This window comes from Oncorhynchus gorbuscha, linkage group LG11, assembly GCF_021184085.1.
Source record: "Oncorhynchus gorbuscha isolate QuinsamMale2020 ecotype Even-year linkage group LG11, OgorEven_v1.0, whole genome shotgun sequence".
Lineage (NCBI taxonomy): Eukaryota > Metazoa > Chordata > Actinopteri > Salmoniformes > Salmonidae > Oncorhynchus > Oncorhynchus gorbuscha.
The window spans coordinates 43306416-43328738 of NC_060183.1; the positions used below are offsets into that span (position 1 = coordinate 43306416).

The 22323-nt window shown below is 44.5% G+C and overlaps 1 protein-coding gene across 1 annotated transcript in view; it reads left to right on the forward strand.

Moving 5' to 3' along the window:
- Window positions 1–22323, forward strand: part of LOC124048681 (potassium/sodium hyperpolarization-activated cyclic nucleotide-gated channel 1-like) — a 178611-nt gene that overhangs the window by 68107 nt on the left and 88181 nt on the right. The window contains exon 3 of the mRNA XM_046369697.1: window positions 2202–2363. Coding sequence (XP_046225653.1) covers window positions 2202–2363 — 162 coding nt within the window. The remainder of the gene's footprint in view (window positions 1–2201; window positions 2364–22323) is intronic.

Genomic DNA, 22323 nt, shown 5'->3' on the forward strand with positions numbered 1-22323 from the left:
GCCAAAACCTAGGAAGAAACCTAGAGAGGAACCAGGCTATGTGGGGTGGCCAGTCATCTTCTGGCTGTGCTGGGTGGAGATTATAACAGAACATGGCCAAGATGTTCAAATGTTCATAAATGACCAGCATGGTCCAATAATAATAAGGCAGAACAGTTGAAAGTGGAGCAGCAGCAAGGCCAGGTGGACTAGGGACAGCAAGGAGTCATCATGTCAGGTAGTCCTGGGGCATGGTCCTAGGGCTCAGGTCCTCCGAAAGAAAGAGAGAAAGAGAGAATTAGAGAGAGCACACTTAAATTCACACAGGACACCGAATAGGACAGGAGAAGTACTCCAGATATAACAAACTGACCCTAGCCCCCCGACACATAAACTACTGCAGCATAAATACTGGAGGCTGAGACAGGAGGGGTCAGGAGACACTGTGGCCCCATCCGAGGACACCCCCGGACAGGGCCAAACAGGAAGGATATAACCCCACCCACTTTGCCCACAAAGACCTCCGCCACGGCACAACCCAAGGGGAGGGCGCCAACCCAGACAGGATGACCACATCAGTGACTCAACCCACTCAGGTGACGCACCCCTCCCAGGGATGGTATGAGAGAGCACCAGTAAGCCAGTGACTCAGCCCCTGTAATAGGGTTAGAGTCAGAGAATCTCAGTGGAAAGAGGGGAACCGGCCAGGCAGAGACAGCAAGGGCAGTTCGTTGCTCCAGAGCCTTTCCGTTCACCTTCCCACTCCTGAGCCAGACTACACTCAATCATATGACCCACTGAAGAGATGAGTCTTCAGTAAAGACTTAAAGGTTGAGACCGAGTTTGCGTCTCTGACATGGCTTTTATTTATCCCCCTCAGGGCAATAATATAGAAAAAAAATGTTAAGAATAACATTTATTTTATTCTAATACCTTAAGAACTCATTAAAACTCAATTACATGCATGCATTAGTAACTTTTAAAGCAGTTTATGGAGAAATTACCTCATCAACCCCTCGGATTGGGTCCTTCATGTTGTGGGGGACGAGGGATAAGGCAGTAGACAGGTTCAACAAAATGTTGCATTTTACATTTTTTTTAAATGGGTGATAGCTGGTTTGTCATGTGAAACTAGAACTTTGTGAATTTTCACTCAAACACTTCCAGGTTTTTTGCAGAAAGACAGTAATTGGCACTTTGGCCAAAATGGGTAATGGAATAATGAGCCAGGAGAGAAATAATGGGTTTCCTATGCAATTGAGAACTAATTAGCAGATACAGTGGAACTCATATAAGTGTGAGGAGATTCTATTCTGTTCTGATCCAATGTCAGCCAATCCTTTTCTCCAGACCTGTTCAGTCACACTGTAGATTGGCTTTTATTCTAGCAGTGCCCTGGTTCGCTCTGACTAAGCAACATGATTGTTATCGTGTCTCTCTCTCTCTCGTTCTCTCTAGATCTCTATCTCTCTGGTTCTCTCCCTCTGTCTGCTCATGTTAAATCCAGTTGATTTTGAATATTTGATATGGGTATTAGTAAAGCATGTATAGTGTGGATGGGGGTTCAACTGTAACTAAAAAAACATTTTTTTAAAGGAAAATGCTTTACATGTTAATTTAATAACATGTCTGACTGGAAGTGTTAAACTGGAAGTGTTAGAAATCATGTACTCAGCAATCCTGTTAAGTTTAAATAAACAGTTGTTTGATCATTACAAGCTTTGAAATGTGCTATTATTGTGGCTTGTGCATTGGCTTGGCTATGCCCTCTTCTGAACTTATTCCCCCTGCGTACAGCAACCTTACATGTTTTGCCATTTCACTGTGGTCTGTTTGCTTTGGATGATGTCAATGACAAATACTGAATACCCAAACATCTGTGAATTACACTTACACCGTGTTGTAAAGTGATTGAAATTCTCCCGTGGCCAAAATGGCTGCGGCTCTCCTCTCTACTACTGCTTTAAAAGAAACATTTTGGACTACAAAAACAACTATTTTTGGATAGTTGTAGTATGCTTGCGCTCTAACCACAATTTGATGTATTTTCTGGACTGTTGAAAGGGTGCTCAGTCTTAGGAATGTAAAAGTGAAATACTGAGCTTCAGGTTAGTAACTTAATTAATTTCAATAATAATGTCGCGTTTCGGAGCAATCATCTTTGTCCGAGAACTATTAATATTTGAATCCTTGTTTCCCCCTTCTCTTTTCTCTGTCTCCAGATCTTCCATATGACCTACGACCTGGCCAGTGCTGTGGTAAGAATATTTAATCTGATAGGGATGATGCTACTGCTCTGCCACTGGGATGGTTGTCTACAGTTCCTGGTTCCCCTCCTACAAGATTTCCCCCAAGATTGCTGGGTGTCGCTAAATGGTATGGTTGTAAGTATTATACCCTACATCTTGTTTCTTTTGTTTCATTCGTAGTTGGAAATGTTAAAACATTGGTACCAGTTGGAATCACTTTAAAAAGGTAGCTTAATGGTAACCACATATAACATATGGATTTGCATTAGTATACATATCAAAAGTCCCAAATGCAAACCTCTTATATTTTTGGAGTTATTACATTTTTAACATATTACATTATGTTACTTAATCAATCAGAGACGATGCTGTCAGGCAGCACTGCCGCAAAATAAATGTTGGCTTTTAGATGGCAATCAACTCACTCTCTCACAATTTGTTACTATTAGAAGTTATAACTTTAGAATTAATGGTGCAAGTCAAGGAATAATTGAGGCCTGGACAAATAAACAATAATCTCAGCTAAAGCATAAAACCGATCAGAATTCTGAAAAACTAAGTTATTCCAGGAAATGTTCTTGTGGGGTGTGGTGTTTGTGGAGGATGTGGCATGCCAGCTTATTCCCAATTATGTAATGTCCAACAAAAATAACTTCAAATGTGGGGACTTCAAAATGGCAATCACCTCACTCTCTCCCAATGTGTTACTATTAGAAGTTATAACAGAATTATAGACAGCGAGAATGAATGGTGCAAGTCAAGGAATAATTGAGGTCTTGACAAATATACTTGACTCTGTAAAGAATAAGTTAGGTATGACACTACAAGCTTTGCACACCTGTATTTGGAGAGTTTCTACCATCTTCTATGCAGATCCTCTCAAGCTCTGTCTGGTTGGATGGGGAGCGTCGCTGCACAGCTATTTTCAGGTCTCAGCCAGAGCCAGACTTAAGGGCATTCAGGGACTTGTCCCGAAGCCACTCCTGCATTGTCTTGGCTGTTTGCTTGTTTGCTTGTTTTTATCAAGGATCTCTCCATGCTTTGCTCCGTTCATCTTTCCCTCGATCCTGACTAGTCTCCCAGTCCCTGTCGCTGAAAAACATCCCCACAGCATGATGTTGCCACCACCGTGCTACACTGCAGGGATGGTATTGGCGATGTGATGAATGGTGCCTGGTTTCCTACAGATGTGACGATTGGCATTCAAGCCAAAGAGTTCAATCTTGATTTCATCAGACCAGAGAATCTTGTTTCTCATGGTCTCAGAGTCCTTTAGGTGCCTTTTGGCTAACTCCAAGCAGGCTGTCATGCTTTTTTACTGAGGAGTGGCTTCCATCTGGCCAATTTACAATAAAGGCCTGATTGGTGGAGTGCTGCAGAGATGGTTGTCCTTCTGAAAGGTTCTCACATCTCCACAGAGGAACTCTGGAGCTCTGTCAAAGTGACCATCGGGTTTTGGTCACCACCTTGACCAAGGCCCTTTTGCCCGATTGCTCAGTTTGGCCTTGCGAACAGTTCTAGGAACAGTCTGGGTGGTTCCAAACTTCTTCCATTTAACAATGATGGAAGCCACTGTCTTGGGGACCTTCAAAGCTGCACAAATATTTTGGTGCCCTTCCGCTCTACATAATCTTGTCTCAGAGCTCTACAACTATTCCTTCTACTTCTTGGCTTGTTTTTTGCTCTGAAATGCACTGTCAATTGTAGAACCTTATATAGACAGGTGTGGGGCTTTCAAAATCATGTCCAATCAATTGAATTTACCACAGGTGGACTCCAATACACCATACTTAATCAAAATCCTGTCCAGCCCACTGTAATCGATGCAGGGACGAAGACCTCCATCCTTCTTTCCCGCGAAGAAATCTGCACCAGCTAGGGATGTAGAGGAGTGAATTAATCCTGCCTCCAGCGATTCCCGGGTTTTAACTGTCCATGACTGCGGCTTCAGAGGTTGAGAGGGAGTACAGGCGGCCCCGGGGAGGAGGGGGGCCGGGTAGGACTTCTATGGCGCAGTCGTATGGATGATGAGGAGGGAATGGACGGATTGCCTCCTACTGAAGGCCTCCCAGGGGTCAAAGTACTCGGGAGGTAGAGCAGAAACGTCTTGGTTTCAATGGATGCTGGGGAACACGACGAGGCTCTTGGTGGGGGTCTTAGGCATTTAGACTCACAGTTCTTACCCCAGTCTAGTAGGTGTCCTGTGGAACAGGATAATAGTGGGTTATGTAGCACTAGCCAGGGGTACCTTAGGATAAGGTTGGCCTCGGGTGAAGTGATCAAAAGAAAACTAAGAGTCTCTGAGTGGTTCACCCGAACCTACAGTAGAATAGGTTTGGTCTGATATTCCACCATGCCGGAGCCGATGGGGCGTCCTTCGAGGTCTTGAATCTGTAGAGGGATGAGACATTTCATGCAGGCGATTTGTAATTCTCTGGCAAAGTCTTGGTCAATGAAATGATCCGTGGCCCTGTAGTCCAAGAAGAATTGAACTTGGTGCTGACGGTTGTCCCAATGGAGGTTTGCGGATAGTGTCAGATGGTGACCTGGTAGCTGGAGTGTAATTTCACAGCTCGTCAGGGTCTCCCCTTGTCCTGGTGAGCCCCGGCGTTTCCTGTCAACTCTGGGCGTGTAGAACGATATGTCTAAGACCTCCGCAGTAGAGGCAAGAGCCGTCGCACGTGTGCCTGTCACATTCCTGTAGGCTCAGACTATCGTGACACAAGGCAAGACCCAGATGCAAACACTGGAGACAAATGGTTGGAGTCTAAGATGTTTCATAATCCAAAAAGGAGTAGGCAAGAGAATGGTCGTGGACAGGCAAAAGGTCAAAACCAGTTCAGAGTCCAGGAGGGAGCAGAGTGGCAGACAGGCTCAAGGTCAAGGCAGGCAGAATGGTCAGGTAGGTGGGTACAGAGTCCAGAAACAGGCAAGGGTCAAAACTGGGAGGACTAGAAAAAGGAGAATAGCAAAGGCAGGAGAACGGGAAAAATGCTGGTTGACTTGGAAACATAGAAGACAAACTGGCACAGAGAGACAGGAAACACAGGGATAAATACACTGGGGAAAACAAGCGACAACTGGAGGGGGTGGAGACAATAACAAGGACCGGTGAAACAGATCAGGCTGTGATAAAGACGTGTGCGTCCCAGCTGCCTACTTTAAAAAATGGGGCAAATCCAATACAACATTACTGAGTACCACTCTCATATTTTCAAACATAGTTGTGGCTGTATAATGTTATGGTTGTGCTTGTAATTGTTAAGGACTGGGGACTTTTTCAGTTAAAAAAAAGACAATGCAGCTAACCACAGGCAAAATCCTATAGGAAAACTTGGTTCAGTCTGCTTTCCATCAGACACTGAGAGATGATTTCACCTTTCAGCAGGACAATAACCTAAAACACAAGGCCAAATCTACACTGGAGTTGCTTACCAAGAAGACAGCGAATGTTCCTGAGTGGCAGAGTTTTGAATTAAATCTACTTGAGCATCTATGGCAGACCTGAAAATGGTTGGTGACCATTGCTAGACAACCATTTTCAGGTCGTGCCATAGATGCTCAATGGTTGTCTAGCGATGGTCAACAACCAATTTGACAGAGCTTGAATAATTTTTTAAAGAATAATGAGCAAATGTTATACAATCCAGGTGTGGAAAGCTCTTAGTCTTACCCAGAAAGGTGAGTCTACAAAGTATTGACTCAGGGTTGTAGATATTTTGTATTTAATTTAATACATTTGCAAAAAAATGTCTACAAACATGTTTAAATCTGTCATTATGGGGTATTGTGTGTAGATGGGTAAGATTTTTTTATTTTATTTAATCCATTTTGAATTCAGGCTGTAACACAACAAAATGTGGAATAAATCAAGGGGTATGAGTTCTTTCTGAAGGCACTGTATATGTGACCGGTCTTATGTACAGTAGTAAAATTTGAAAGTGTTTTTTAAATTGGATAAAAGTAGACTCAGAGCTACAAAATGTTATATCATACACTACAGTTGATGAACAATGGGACAATAACTTTCCTTTGAAAGTTGATAAACTTGTAAACTCACTTTTGAGAAAATCACTTTTGGTACTACTACAGGAGAGCCCTTCTTTGTCTACACCCATTCAGCATCGTTCACAGCCTCTTAAGCTTTATTCCCACCCATCTCTTTAAGGGTTGATCTGAGCGTTGTGTACTAACAACAGAAGTCAAGCACCCAAGTTAACCTTTCTAGGACTGGGGTTCCACTAGCAGACCCCCCCCGCAACAGCCAGTGAAAGTGCAGGGCGCCAAATTCAAAATAACAAAATAATAATAATTAAAATTCCTCAAGCATACAAGTATTTCACACCATTTTAAAGATACAATTCTCATTAATCCAGCCATACTGTCTGATCTCAAAAAGGATTTACAGCGAAAGCACCACAAACGATTATGTTAGGTCACCACCAAGCCACAGAAAAACAGCATTTTTTTCCAGCCGAAGAGAAGAGTCACAAAAAGCAGAAATAGAGATAAAATGAATCACTAACCTTTAATGATCTTCATCAGATGACACTCATAGGACTTCATGTTACACAATACATGTATGTTTTGTTTGATAAAGTTAATATTTATATAAAAACATCTGAGTTTGCCTCCCGGGTGGTGCAGTGGTCTAGGGCACTGCATCACAGCGCTAGCTGTGCCACCAGAGACTCTGGGTTTGCGCCCAGGTTCTGTCGCAGCCGGCCGCGACCACGAGGTCCGTGGGGCGACGCACAATTGGCCTAGCGTCGTCCGGGTTAGGGAGAGTTTGGCCAGTAGGGAAATCCTTGTCTCATCGCACACCAACGACTCCTGTGGCGGGCTGGGCGCAGTGCACGCTAACCAAGTTAGCCAGGTGCACGGTGTTTCCTCCGACACATTGGTTAGGCTGGCTTCCGGTTGGATGCGCGCTGTGTTAAGAAGCAGTGCAGCTTGGTTGGGTTGTGTTTCGGAGGACGCATAGCTTTCGACCTTCGTCTCTCCCGAGCTCGTACGGGAGTTGTAGCGATGAGACAAGATAGTAATTACTAACAATTGGATACCACGAAATTGGGGAGAAAGGGGAGTTAAACAAAAATAATATATATATATTTTTTAAATAATGAGTTTACATTGGCGCGTTACGTTCAGTAGTTCTAAAACATGCAGTGATAATGCAGAGAACCACATCAATTTACTGAAATACTCATAATAAACATCGATAAAGATATGACTATTATACATGGAACTTTAGATAAACTTCTCCTTAATGCAACCGCTGTGTCAGATTTCTAAAAAACTTTAAGGAGAAATAATTCTGAGTACAGCCTTTAGACAACAAAGCAGACAAAAAGATACCCGCCATATTGGGTAATCAACATTACTCAGACATAGCATTTGAAATATTCACTTACCTTGATGATCTTCATCAGAATGCACTCCCAGGAATCCCAGTTCCACCATAAATGTTTTGATTTGTTCGATAATGTCTAAATATCATATTTTGTTAGGGCCTTTGGTAAACAAATCCAAAAGCTTGTTCAGGTCGCGCCGAACGTCGGACGAAAAGTTAAAAAAGTTCCGTTACAGTATGGAATCAATCTTTAGGATGTTTTTAACATAAAACTTCATTAATGTTTCAACCGGACAATTCCTTTGTCTGTAAAAAAGAAGTGATACGTGAGCGAGCCAGACCGAGGCTGTGGCACTCTGCCAGACCACTCACTCAAAGAGCCCTTATGAGCCCATCAATGAGCCCCTTCTTTAGAGTAGAATCCTCAAAACCAGGCTCTAAATACTGTTGACATCTAGTGGAAGCCTTGGGAAGTGAAACATAACTAATATCACCCTGTATCTTCAATGGGGCCTGAGTTGAAAAACTGCAAACCTCAGATTTCCCACTTCCTGGGTGGTTTATTTCTCAGATTTTTGCTGCCTGACATATGAGTTCTGTTATACTCACAGACATCATTCAAACAGTTTTAGAAACTTCTTCAAATCAAATCAAATCAAATCAAATTTTATTTGTCACATACACATGGTTAGCAGATGTTAATGCGAGTGTAGCGAAATGCTTGTGCTTCTAGTTCCGACAATGCAGTGATAACCAACAAGTAATCTAACTAACAATTCCAAAACTACTGTCTTATACACAGTGTAAGGGGATAAGGAACATGTACATAAGGATATATGAATGAGTGATGGTACAGAGCAGCATACAGTAGATGGTATCGAGTACAGTATATACATATGAGATGAGTGTGTAGACAAAGTAAACAAAGTGACATAGTTAAAGTGGCTAGTGATACATGTGTTACATAAGGATGCAGTCGATGATGTAGAGTACAGTATATACATATGCATATGAGATTAATAATGTAGGGTAAGTAACATTATATAAGGTAGCATTGTTTAAAGTGGCTAGTGATATATTTATATCATTTCCCATCAATTCCCATTATTAAAATGGCTGGAGTTGGGTCAGTGTCAATGACAGTGTGTTGGCAGCAGCCACTCAGTGTTAGTGGTGGCTGTTTAACAGTCTGATGGCCTTGAGATAGAAGCTGTTTTTCAGTCTCTCGGTCCCAGCTTTGATGCACCTGTACTGACCTCGCCTTCTGGATGATAGCGGGGTGAACAGGCAGTGGTTCGGGTGGTTGATGTCCTTGATGATCTTTATGGCCTTCCTGTAACAACGGGTGGTGTAGGTGTCCTGGAGGGCAGGTAGTTTGCCCCCGGTGATGCGTTGTGCAGTCCTCACTACCCTCTGGAGAGCCTTACGGTTGAGGGCGGAGCAGTTGCCGTACCAGGCGGTGATACAGCCCGCCAGGATGCTCTCGATTGTGCATCTGTAGAAGTTTGTGAGTGCTTTTGGTGACAAGCCGAATTTCTTCAGCCTCCTGAGGTTGAATAGGCGCTGCTGAGCCTTCTTCACGACGCTGTCAGTGTGAGTGGACCAATTCAGTTTGTCTGATGTGTATGCCGAGGAACTTAAAACTAGCTACCCTCTCCACTACTGTTCCATCGATGTGGATAGGGGGGTGTTCCCTCTGCTGTTTCCTGAAGTCCACAATCATCTCCTTAGTTTTGTTGACGTTGAGTGTGAGGTTATTTTCCTGACACCACACTCCGAGGGCCCTCACCTCCTCCCTGTAGGCCGTCTCGTCGTTGTTGGTAATCAAGCCTACCACTGTTGTGTCGTCCGCAAACTTGATGATTGAGTTGGAGGCGTGCGTGGCCACGCAGTCGTGGGTGAACAGGGAGTACAGGAGAGGGCTCAGAACGCACCCTTGTGGGGCCCCGTGTTGAGGATCAGCGGGGAGGAGATGTTGTTGCCTACCCTCACCACCTGGGGCGGCCCGTCAGGAAGTCCAGTACCCAGTTGCACAGGGCGGGGTCGAGACCCAGGGTCTCGAGCTTGATGACGAGCTTGGAGGGTACTATGGTGTTGAATGCCGAGCTGTAGTCGATGAACAGCATTCTCACATAGGTATTCCTCTTGTCCAGGTGGGTTAGGGCAGTGTGCAGTGTGGTTGAGATTGCATCGTCTGTGGACCTATTTGGGCGGTAAGCAAATTGGAGTGGGTCTAGGGTGTCAGGTAGGGTGGAGGTGATATGGTCCTTGACTAGTCTCTCAAAGCACTTCATGTTGACGGAAGTGAGTGCTACGGGCGGTAGTCGTTTAGCTCAGTTACCTTAGCTTTCTTGGGAACAGGAACAATGGTGGCCCTCTTGAAGCATGTGGGAACAGCAGACTGGTATAGGGATTGATTGAATATGTCCGTAAACACACCGGCCAGCTGGTCTGCGCATGCTCTGAGGGCGCGGCTGGGGATGCCGTCTGGGCCTGCAGCCTTGCGAGGGTTAACACGTTTAAATGTCTTACTCACCTCGGCTGCAGTGAAGGAGAGACCGCATGTTTCCGTTGCAGGCCGTGTCAGTGGCACTGTATTGTCCTCAAAGCGGGCAAAAAGTTATTTAGTCTGCCTGGGAGCAAGACATCCTGGTCCGTGACTGGGCTGGATTTCATCTTGTAGTCCGTGATTGACTGTAGACCCTGCCACATGCCTCTTGTGTCTGAGCCATTGAATTGAGATTCCACTTTGTCTCTGTACTGACGCTTAGCTTGTTTAATAGCCTTACGGAGGGAATAGCTGCACTGTTTGTATTCAGTCATGTTGCCAGACACCTTGCCCTGATTAAAAGCAGTGGTTCGCGCTTTCAGTTTCACGCGAATGCTGCCATCAATCCACGGTTTCTGGTTAGGGAATGTTTTTATCGTTGCTATGGGAACGACATCTTCGACGCACGTTCTAATGAACTCGCACACCGAATCAGCGTATTCGTCAATATTCCCATCTGACGCAATACGAAACATGTCCCAGTCCACGTGATGGAAGCAGTCTTGGAGTGTAGAGTCAGCTTGGTCTGACCAGCGTTGGACAGACCTCAGCGTGGGAGCCTCTTGTTTTAATTTCTGCCTGTAGGCAGGGATCAGCAAAATGGAGTCGTGGTCAGCTTTTCCGAAAGGGGGGCGGGGCAGGGCCTTATATGAGTCGCGGAAGTTAGAGTAACAATGATCCAAGGTTTTACCACCCCTGGTTGCGCAATCGATATGCTGATAAAATTTAGGGAGTCTTGTTTTCAGATTGGCTTTGTTAAAATCCCCAGCTACAATGAATGCAGCCTCCGGATAAATGTTTTCCAGTTTGCAAAGAGTTAAATAAAGTTCGTTCAGAGCCATCGATGTGTCTGCTTGGGGGGAGATATATACGGCTGTGATTATACGGCTGTGATTAAACTTGTGTGTTTTCTATCCAAATGTACTAATTATATGCATATTCTAGCTTTAACGGCTGAGTAGCAGGCAGCTTCATTTGGGCACGTTTTTCATCAAAGCTACCCAATTCTGCCCCCTACCCCAAAGAAGTTAACTTCTTGAGTCTCACAACTCAATCGCTGGTTGAAAACTGTTTTCTGCCCCTCCAAAAATATAGAATTTGTAGATAATTGGCCCTCTTTCTGGGACTCACCCACAAACAGGACCAAGCCTGACCTGCTGAGGAGTGACGGACTCCATCCTAGCTGGAGGGGTGCTCTCATCTTATCTACTAACATAGACAGGGCAAGCTCCACAATGAAATAGGGTGCAGGCCAGGCAGCAGGCTGTTAGCCAGTCTGCCAGCATATTGGAGTCAGCGTTCCTCTTTAAGTTCCCTGAATTCCTATCGGACCTAGTAGTTATAGCAGATAATATTCTAATCTTTGGTGACTTTAATATTCACATGGAAAAGTCCACAGGCCCACTCTTTCGGAGCCATCATCGACTCAGTGGGTTTTGTCCAACATGTCTCTGGACCCACTCACTGTCACAGTCATACTCTGGACCTAGTTTTGTCCCATGGAATAAATGTTGTGGATCTTAATGTTGTTCCTCATAATCCTGGACTATCGGAACACCATTTTATTACGTTTGCAATTACAACAAATAATCTGCTCAGACCCCAACCAAGGAACATCAAAAGTCGTGCTATAAACACAAAGATTCCTTGATGTCCTTCCAGATTCCCTCTGTCTACCCAAGGACGCCAGAGGACAAAAATCAGTTAACCACCTAACTGAGGAACTCAATTTAACCTTGTGAAATACCCTAGATGCAGTTGCACCCCTAAAAACTAAAAACATTTCTCATAAGAAACTAGCTCCCTGGTACACAGAAAATACCCGAGCTCTGAAGCAAGCTTCCAGAAAATTGGAACGGAAATGGCGCCACATCAAACTGGAAGTCTTCCGACTAGCTTGGAAAGACAGGACCGAAAGCGTCCTTACTGCTGCTCGATCATCCTATTTTTCTAACTTAATTGAGGAAAATAAGAACAATCCGAAATTCCTTTTTGATACTGTCGCAAAGCTAACTAAAAAACAGCATTCCCCAAGAGAGGATGGCTTTCACTTCAGCAGAGATAAATTCATGAATTTATTTGAGGAAAAGATCATGATTATTAGAAAGCAAATTACGGACGCCTCTTTGAATCTGCGTGTTCCTTCAAAGCTCAGTTGTCCTGAGTCTGCACAACTCTGCCAGGACCTAGGATCAAGAGAGACGCTCAAGTGTTTTAGTACTATATCTCTTGACACAATGATGAAAATAATCATAGCCTCTAAACTTTCAAGCTGCATACTGGACCCTATTCCAACTAAACTACTGAAAGAGCTGCTTCCTGTGTTTGGCCCTCCTATGTTGAACATAATAAATGGCTCTCTATCCACCGGATGTGTACCAAACTCACTAAAAGTGGCAGTAATAAAGCCTCTCTTGAAAAACCCAAACCTTGACCCAGAAATTGTTTGAAAAGGCTGTTGCGCAGCAACTCACTGCCTTCCTGAAGACAAACAATGTATACGAAATGCTTCAGTCTGGTTTTAGACCCCATCATAGCACTGAGACTGCACTTGTGAAGGTGGTAAATGACCTTTTAATGGCATCAGACCGAGGCTCTGCATCTGTCCTCGTGCTCCTAGACATTAGTGCTGCTTTTGATACCATCGATCACCACATTCTTTTGGAGAGATTGGAAACCCAAATTGGTCTACACGGACAAGTTCTGGCCTGGTTTAGATCTTATCTGTCGGAAAGATATCAGTTTGTCTTTGTGAATGGTTTATCCTCTGACAAATCAACTGTAAATTTCGGTGTTCCTCAAGGTTCCTTTTCAGGACCACTATTGTTTTCACTATATATTTTACCTCTTGGGGTTTCATTCGAAAACATAATGTTAACTTTCACTGCTATGTGGATGACACACAGCTGTACATTTCAATGAAACATGGTCAAGCCCCAAAATTGCCCTCGCTAGAAGCATGTGTTTCAGACATAGGAAGTGGATGGCTGCAAACTTTCTACTTTTAAACTCAGACAAAACAGAGATGCTTGTTCTAGGTCCCAAGAAACAAAGGGATCTTCTGTTGAATCTGACAATTAATCTTAATGGTTGTACAGTCGTCTCAAAAAAAACTGTGAAGGAACTTGGGGTTACTTTGGAACCTGATCTCTCTTTTGAAGAACATATCAAGACTATTTCAAGGACAGCTTTTTTCATCTACTTAACATTGCAAAAATCAGAAACGTTCTGTCCAAAAATGATGCAGAAAAATTAATCCATGCTTTTGTTACTTCTAGGTTAGACTACTGCAATGCTCTACTTTCCGGCTACCCGGATAAAGCACTAAATAAACTTCAGTTAGTGCTAAATACGGCTGCTAGAATCCTGACTAGAACCCCAAAAATTGATCATATTACTCCAGTGCTAGCCTCCCTACACTGGCTTCCTGTCAAGGCAAGGGCTGATTTCAAGGTTTTACTGCTAACCTACAAAGCATTACAAGGGCTTGCTCCTACCTATCTCTCTGATTTGGTCCTGCCGTACATACCTACACGTATGCAACGGTCACAAGACGCAGGCCTCCTAATTGTCCCTAGAATTTCTAAGCAAACAGCTGGATGCAGGGCTTTCTCCTATAGAGCTCCATTTTTATGGAATGGTCTGCCTACCCATGTAAGAGACGCAAATTCGGTCTCAACATTTAAGTCTTTACTGAAGACTCATCTCTTCCGTGGGTCATATGATTGAGGGTAGTCTGGCCCAGGAGTGAGAAGGTGAACGGAAAGGCTCTGGAGCAACGAACCATCCTTGCTCTCTGCCTGGCCGGTTCCCCTCTTTCCACTGGGATTCTCTGCCTCTAACCCTATTACAGGGGCTGAGTCACTGGCTTACTGGGGCTCTTTCATACTGTCCCTTGGAGGGGTGCGTCACTTGAGTGGGTTGAGTCACTGATGTGATCTTCCTGTCTGGGTTGGCCCCCCCCCCTTGGGTTGTGCCATGGCGGAGATCTTTGTGGACTATACTCGGCCTTGTCTCAGGATGGTAAGTTGGTGGTTGAAGATATCCCTCTAGTGGTGTGGGGGCTGTGCTTTGGCAAAGTGGGTGGGGTTATATCCTTCCTGTTTGGCCCTGTCCGGGGGTGTCCTCGGATGGGGCTACAGTGTCTCCTGACCCCTCCTGTCTCAGCCTCCAGTATTTATGCTGCAGTAGTTTGTTATATCTGGAGTACTTCTCCTGTCCTATTCGGTGTCCTTTGAATTTAAGTGTGCTCTCTCTAATTCTCTCTTTCTCTCTTTCTTTCTCTCTCTCGGAGGACCTGAGCCCTAGGACCATGCCTCAGGACTACCTGACATGATGACTCCTTGCTGTCCCCAGCCCACCTGGCCATGCTGCTGCTACAGTTTCAACTGTTCTGCCTTATTATTATTGGACCATGCTGGTCATTTATGAACATTTGAACATCTTGGCCATGTTCTGTTATAATCTCCACCCGGCACAGCCAGAAGAGGACTGGCCACCCCACATAGCCTGGTTCCTCTCTAGGTTTCTTCCTAGGTTTTGGCCTTTCTAGGGAGTTTTTCCTAGCCACCGTGCTTCTACACCTGCATTGCTTGCTGTTTGGGGTTTTGGGCTGGGTTTCTGTACAGCACTTTGAGATATCAGCTGATGTACGAAGGGCTATATAAATAAATTGGATTTGAACTTGCTAGCTACTTCCAGAAACAAATGACAGTGCCTGGTTAAATAAAGGTTAAATAAATAAAAACTCACTAAACACCCCTTGCCCTAGCAGAGCTGGTTAGGCTGTTATGTAATCCTGAGCATTGGTGACTGCAACTGTGCTGTCAGATTGTTTGCTGGTATCACTCTGGCCGATGAGTAGGGTTGATCCGAACGTTCTGACCTCAAAACGGCAATCTTGCACCCACCATAACATTGGTTAGCTGGCTAGCTACTTCCAGAAATACATAATGAGAGAACACCCCACTCTGACCATTTTACTCATCCTAGCAGAGCTGGTTAGGCTGTTTTTATGTCATCCAGAGCATTGGTGACTGCAAGTGTGCTGCTGGCAACAATTGAATTACGCTTATTTCCCAACATTACCTGACACCGGCCATATTCAACGGGTGTTGAGCGTTTGTAAATTCATCAGTTATTCTGCGCTCTGGCACACTCAGATGAGAGTGCTCTGAAATCGGAGTAGATGGCCAGACTGAATTTCCAAAATCACCCGAAATGGTTACTTGCATAGTGAAGTCTTTTGTTAAGACATGTAGCTAGCTAGCTAGGTTAACAATGAACTGTAATAGCTAGCTAAGCAAATGGCTCTGAGATACAAATAATAAGGTCATACACGTAACATTAACTAGCAAGCCAGCCAGCTAACATTAGCTAGCTAGGTAAACAATGAACCATAATCCCAACTCATGACATTACTACCCTGCATGAATCTGCAGGTAGCTAACCAACCAGATTCAATGTTAGCTAGCTAACATTAGGCTATATCTAGCCAAGCAAATGTCTCTTTCTGTCAAATATATAAACGTGTAATATCTGAAAATGTAGCTAGCTAGACTATCTTACCTGTATATATAATTAATGGATGGATGCGACTCCTGTCATGGATGCCATGCTTGCCTTTAGTTTAAAGATGTAATCTGGAGACAGGTATTTTCTCCATCTCCTTAGCTATCATACTTGAATTCCAGTGATTTCAAAACTCCGTTCTCCAGAAATTAGAGAGCAACACTTATGCAGTTTTAATACACAATATATATTTTTTTAAAGCCATGTTAGACAGGATTACCTAGACATACTGACCAGCTCAAATAGAAAGAAGTGTGCTATATGGCAGACCAATCCACTCATGATCTCAGATGATCATGGCTAGCGGGAAGGTCTGTGTCTTTTTCTGTGGCTAAACCAACTAGGCTTGTAATTTAACAATTATATTTGTATTTACAGATGGCATACAAGTTTGTTATTAAGGCACATGAAAGTTCACATTCTCATTTTAATTGTAAAAAAAACACGTTCAAATGGCTCTCCTTTCAAGTAGTGGCCCGTGACATTACACCTAGTTTCCTGAAAAGGTTCACATATATACATACGGTACCAGTCAGAAGTTTGGACACACATAATCATTCCAGGGTTTTTCTTTATTTTTGCTATATTCTACATGGTAGAATAATAGTGAAGACATCAAAACAATGAAATAACACATATGGAATCATTTGGTAACCAACAAAGTATTAAACAAATCGGAATATATTTTATATTTGAGATTCTTCAAAGTAGCCATCCTTTGCCTTGATGACAACTTTGCACAATCTTGGCATTCTCTCAACCAGCTTCATGAGGTAGTCCCCTGGAATGCATTTCAATTAACAGGTGTGCCTTGTTAAAAGTTAAGTTAATTTGTGGAATATCTTTCCTTCTTAATGTACTTGAGCCAATCAGTTGTGTTGTGACAAGGTGGTATACAGAAGATAGCCCTATTTGGTAAAATATTAAGTCCATATTATGGTAAGTACAGCTCAAATAAGCAAAGGGAAATGACAATCCATCATTACTTTAAGACATAAAGGTCAGTCAATCTGTCACAAAAACCATCAACCGCTATGATGAAACTGGGGAGTCATTACATACACTGGTTTGATTCCACGGCCATAGGGCGGCGTACAATTGGCCCAGCATCGTCCGGTTTCGGGTTTAGCCAGGGTAGACCATCATTGTAAATACAAATGTGTTCTTACTGACTTGCCTAGTGAAATAAAGGTTAAATAAAAAATAAAAAAACACATCTCAACATCAACTGATCAGAGACGACATGAATCAGGCCTTCATGGTAGAATTGCTGCAAAGACACCACTTCTAAAGGACCCCAAAAGGAAGAGACTTGCTTGGGCCTAGAAACATGAGCAATGGACATGAGACCAGTGGAACTCTGTCCTTTGGTCTGATGAGTCCAAATTTTAGATGTTTGATTCCAACCACTGTGTCTTTGTGAAACACAAAGTAGATGAAAGGATGATCTCAGAATGTGTGATTCCCACCTTGAAGCATGGAGGACTTATTTTCCATTCAAGGTACACATAACCAGCATGGCTACCATAGCATTCTGCAGCAATACGCCATCACATGTGGTTTGCACTTAGTGGGACTATAATTTGTTTTTCAACAGGCAATGACCCAAAACACCTCCAGGCTGTGTAAGGGCTATAAGACCGAGAAGCAGAGTGATGGAGTGCTGCATCAGATGACCTGGTGTCCACAATCACCGGACCTTAACCCAATTGAGATGGTTTGGGATGAGTTAGATTGCAGAGTGAAGGAAAAGCAGCCAACAAGTGCTCAGCATATGTGGGAACTCCTTCAAAATTGATGGATAAGCATGTCAGGTGAATCTGGTTGGGAGAATGCCAAGTGTGCAAACCTGTCATCAGTAGCCTGCTAATATTAGCCCTACCAGCCTGTTAACGTTAGTTTAGCATTGCATAAGTCATCCAGTGGCTATCTAGTCATAGCTTAAAGCTACATTAGAGTAAACCAAAGTTTGGGAAATACATAACACCATCTAAGCAGTTATCAAATACTGTTACTGGTATATGCAGTTAAGCCAGCAAGCCAGCCAGCAATGTTAGTTATTTTAGTCTCCTAGTTAGCCTAGTCAGCTAACTAGCCAACCATCACGGTCAACATAGCTAAGTAGTAATCCAGAGAACAATACCAACTAGGCTAGCACAGGCAGGAACAAAACAGCTAGCAGATATAATGTAGAGAGAGCAGAGAAAGCTAACTCAGCCGTCAGTAAGTTACCAAAGAAAAACCATGGAGAGAGGAGCTTCAGAATGAGAGTCCTTTTCGCCGGTCAAGGGAGAGTTAGCTAATCCAATAGCGATACAGTGAAGTAAAATCACATTAACTGATCCGCTTAATCTCCATCACTGCTGACACTCACGATGTACCGGTAGGTTGGTAGGAAACAGAGGTTGCAGGCTTCACATTCACACTTAGTACAGCACCTGGTTTCAGTCAGAGTTTCATTCCGAAGTCTGCCTTCCATCGAAGTCCTCCGGGAGTAAAGTGAGCACTGCATACAGTAGACGTGCCCACAGTTCTCTTATTCCAATTTATATAGTTTCTTCTTTTTGGATGTCCGTAGTAGCTCACCAATGCCTACACTTGGTCTTAAATGTAATTGCATGTTGACATGTCTAGTAGCCAGAGGTGTGGACTCTAGTCACATGACATGGACTTGCATCAGACTCGAGTCACAAATATGATAACTTGCATCTCGACTTTGACTTTAACCCCAATGACTCGTGACTTAACTTGGACTTGAGCCTTTTGACTCGACCTGGCTTGATACCCTCCCCAAGCCCAAATATAAAACTTAATGCTATTAAAAAAGTGCGCAGTGCAACAACTCTTCATTTAATGGATTACAGTTTGAATTGGACAGCAGCCAGTAGAATTGTGCCAGCTGAGAAAAAGTTGTGCATGATATTGCAGAGGAATGTCGGTGGGGGAATTCAGATGGAGCGCTTGGAAAGATGATACCCCAAATATTTTTTTCCGGATATAAAGACTACACTGTGTCAACAAAGAGGGATTGCTACTTGCAAAACATGCAGGAAGAAAATGTTGTTCGACATTTGAAGCTGCAAAAATAACTGTAAATCGTGGCTAATATAGCCAACAGCTATATAATTCATAACTTTGCTAGCATGTTGGCTAACATAACTTTAAATCAATGAGCCTCCACACAGTCAGTCAGTGCGGGAACGTGATCATTGCACCTGAGATAGAGCTACAACTGGCCAGGCAGATGGTAGCCTAAATCCTGCCTGATGTTACTGCTGTTCCTAAAGCCATTGACATATGTTAGCCTACTGTAACCACATACACACCTGCATTGTGCTGTTTGGGGTTTTAGGTGGGTTTTGTACAGCACTTTGAGATATCAGCTGATGCAAGCCTAAATACATTTGATTTGATTTGATTTGATTTGTGTGTGGGTTGGGAGATTATGTGCAAGCCTACATTGTCCGATTGTGCCCCATAGCGATAGTCAATCGCTATTGGGGGGTCTACCCATGTATTATCCTTGTAAATATACATTTTATTTAGGAAAATATAAATATATTTTTACTAAATATATTTGCGTAAATGTAATATACTAACTATTACTCTTGTTAAAAATATGAAATTGTATTACATTTGGTGAAGAGCACATTTAGACTTGTTTAGGACTCGAAACTCAAAGTTTACATACACTTAGGTTGGAGTCATAAAAACTTGTTTTTCAACCACTCCACAAATTTCTTGTTAACAAACTATAGTTTTGGCAAATCGGTTTGGACATCTACTTTGCGCATGACACAAGTAATGTTTATAACAATTGTAATTTTTCCAACAATTGTTTACAGACAGATTATTTCACAGTATCACAATTCCAGTGGGTCAGAGGTTTACATACACTAAGTTAACTGTGCCTAAAAAACAGCTTGGAAAATTTCAGAAAATTATGTCATGGTTTAGAAGCTTCTGATAGGCTAATTGACATAATTCGAGTCAATTGGAGGTGCAAATGTGGATGTATTTCAAGGCCTACCTTCAAACTCAGTGCCTCTTTGCTTGACATCATGGGAAAATCTAAATAAATCAGCCAAGACCTCAGAAAAAGATTTGTACCCCTCCACAGGTATGATTCATTACATTTACATTTAAGTCATTTAGCAGACGCTCTTATCCAGAGCGACTTACAAATTGGTGCATTCACCTTATGACATCCAGTGGAACAGTCACTTTACAATAGTGCATCTAAATCTTAAAGGGGGGGGGGGTGAGAGGGATTACTTATCCTATCCTAGGTATTCCTTAAAGAGGTGGGGTTTCAGGTGTCTCCGGAAGGTGGTGATTGACTCCGCTGTCCTGGCGTCGTGAGGGAGTTTGTTCCACCATTGGGAGCAATTTCCAAACGTCTGAAAGCACCATGTTCATTTGTACAAACAATAGTACTCTAGTATAAACTACGCATGGGCCTACGCAGCCGTCATACCGCTCAGGAAGGAGACGAGTTCTGTCTCCTAGAGATGAACGTACTTTGGTGTGAAAAGTGCAAATCAATCCCAGAACAACAGCAAAAGACCTTGTGAAGATGCTGGAGGAAACAGGTACAAAAGTATCTATATCCACAGTAAAACGAGTCCTATATCAACATAACATGATAGGCCGCTCAGCAAGGAAGAAGCCACTGCTCCAAAACCACCATAAAAAAGCCAGACTACGGTTTGCAACTGCACATGGGGACAAAGATTGTACATTTTAGGGAAATGTCCTCTGGTCTGATGAAACAAAAATAGAACTGTTTGGCCATAATGACCATCTTTATCTTTGGAGGACGAAGGGGGAGGCATGCAAGCCGAAGAACACCGTCCCAACCGTGAAGAACGGGGTGGCCGCATCATGTTGTGGGGGTTCTTTGCTGCAGGAGGGACTGGTGCACTTCACAAAATAGATGGCATCATGAGGGAGGACAATTATGTGGATATATTGAAGCAACATCTGAAGGTATCAAACTAAGTTAAAGCTTAGTTGCAAATGCGTCTTAAGGTAAACAAAGTCAAGGTATTTGTAACGGATTTCCTCCTCTTCGTCTGAGGAGGAGTAAGGATGGGACCAAAGCGCAGCGTGGCAAGGGTTCATGATGATATTCAATTAAAACACAGAACACTAAACAATAAATGACAACGTGAATTTACAAAACCCAAACAATACCGTGTGGCCCAAACTCTCACACGGAAACAAACACCCACAAACCAAAAGTGAAACCCAGGCTACCTAAGTATGATTCTCAATCAGAGACAACTAATGACACCTACCTGATTGAGAACCATACTAGGCCAAACACAAAAACCAACATAGATAAACAAACAGACTGCCCACCCCAACTCACGCCCTGACCGTACTAAAACAAAGAATAAAATAACAGAACTATGGTCAGAACATGACAGTATCCCCCCAAAGGTGCGGACTCCGGCCGCAAAACCTGAACCTATAGGTTAGGGTCTGGGTGGGCGTCTGTCCGCAGTGGCTGCTCTGGCGTGGGACGTGGACCCCACTTCACCATAGTTTTTGTCCGCCTCCTCAACCGCCCCCTTGGCCTCTTATGAGCGGCGACCTTCACCGCCGACCTCGGACTGGGGACTCGAATGGACGGGAGATTCCGGCAGCGCCGGACAGGCAGGAGACCCCGCAGTGCCGGACAGACAGGAGACTCCGGCAGCTCTGGAGTGAAGGACGGCTCTGGCAGCTCCTGGCTGGCTGACGGCTCTGGAGGCTCCTGGCTGGCTGACGGCTCTGGCGGCTACTGGCTGGCTGATGGCTCTGGGGGCTCCTGGCTGGCTGGCGGCTCTGGCTGCTCCTGGCTGGCTGGCGGCTCCTGACTGACTGGCGGCTCTGGCGACTCCTGGCTGACTGGCGGCTCTGGCGGCTCCTGGCTGGCTGATGGCTCTGGGGGCTCCTGGCTGGCTGGCGGCTCTGGCGGCTCCTGGCTGGCTGGCGGCTCTGGCGGCTCCTGGCTGACTGGTCGGCTCTGGCGACTCCTGGCTGACTGGCAGCTCTGGCGGCTCCTGACTGGCTGACGGCTCTGGCGGCTCCTGGCTTGTTGGTGGCTCTGGTGGCTCCTGGCTGACTGGCGGCTCTGGCGACTCCTGGCTGACTGGCGGCTCTGGCGGCTCAGGACAGACTGGCGGCTCAGGACAGACTGGCGGCTCTGGTGGCTCAGGACAGACTGGAGACTCTGGCGGCTCAGGACAGACTGGAGACTCTGGCGGCTCAGGACAGACTGGAGAATCTGGCGGGTCAGAACAGACGGGAGACTCTGGCAGCTCAGGACAGACGGGATTCTCTTGCGGCTCAGGACAGACGGGAGACTCTGACAGCACTGGGCGGGAGGAAGGCTCTGGCAGCGCTGGACAGGCGGGGGGCACCTGTAGGGAGAAGACAGAGAAACAACCTGGTGCGGGGGGCTGCCACCGGAGAGCTGGTGCGTAGAGGTGGCACCGGATAGACCTTACCGTGCAGGCGCACTGGAGCTCTTTAGCACCGAGCCTGCCTAACCTTACCTGGTTGAATGCTCCCCGTAGCCAGGCCAGTGCGGCGAGGTGGAATAGCCCGCACTGGACTGTGCTGGCGAACCGGGG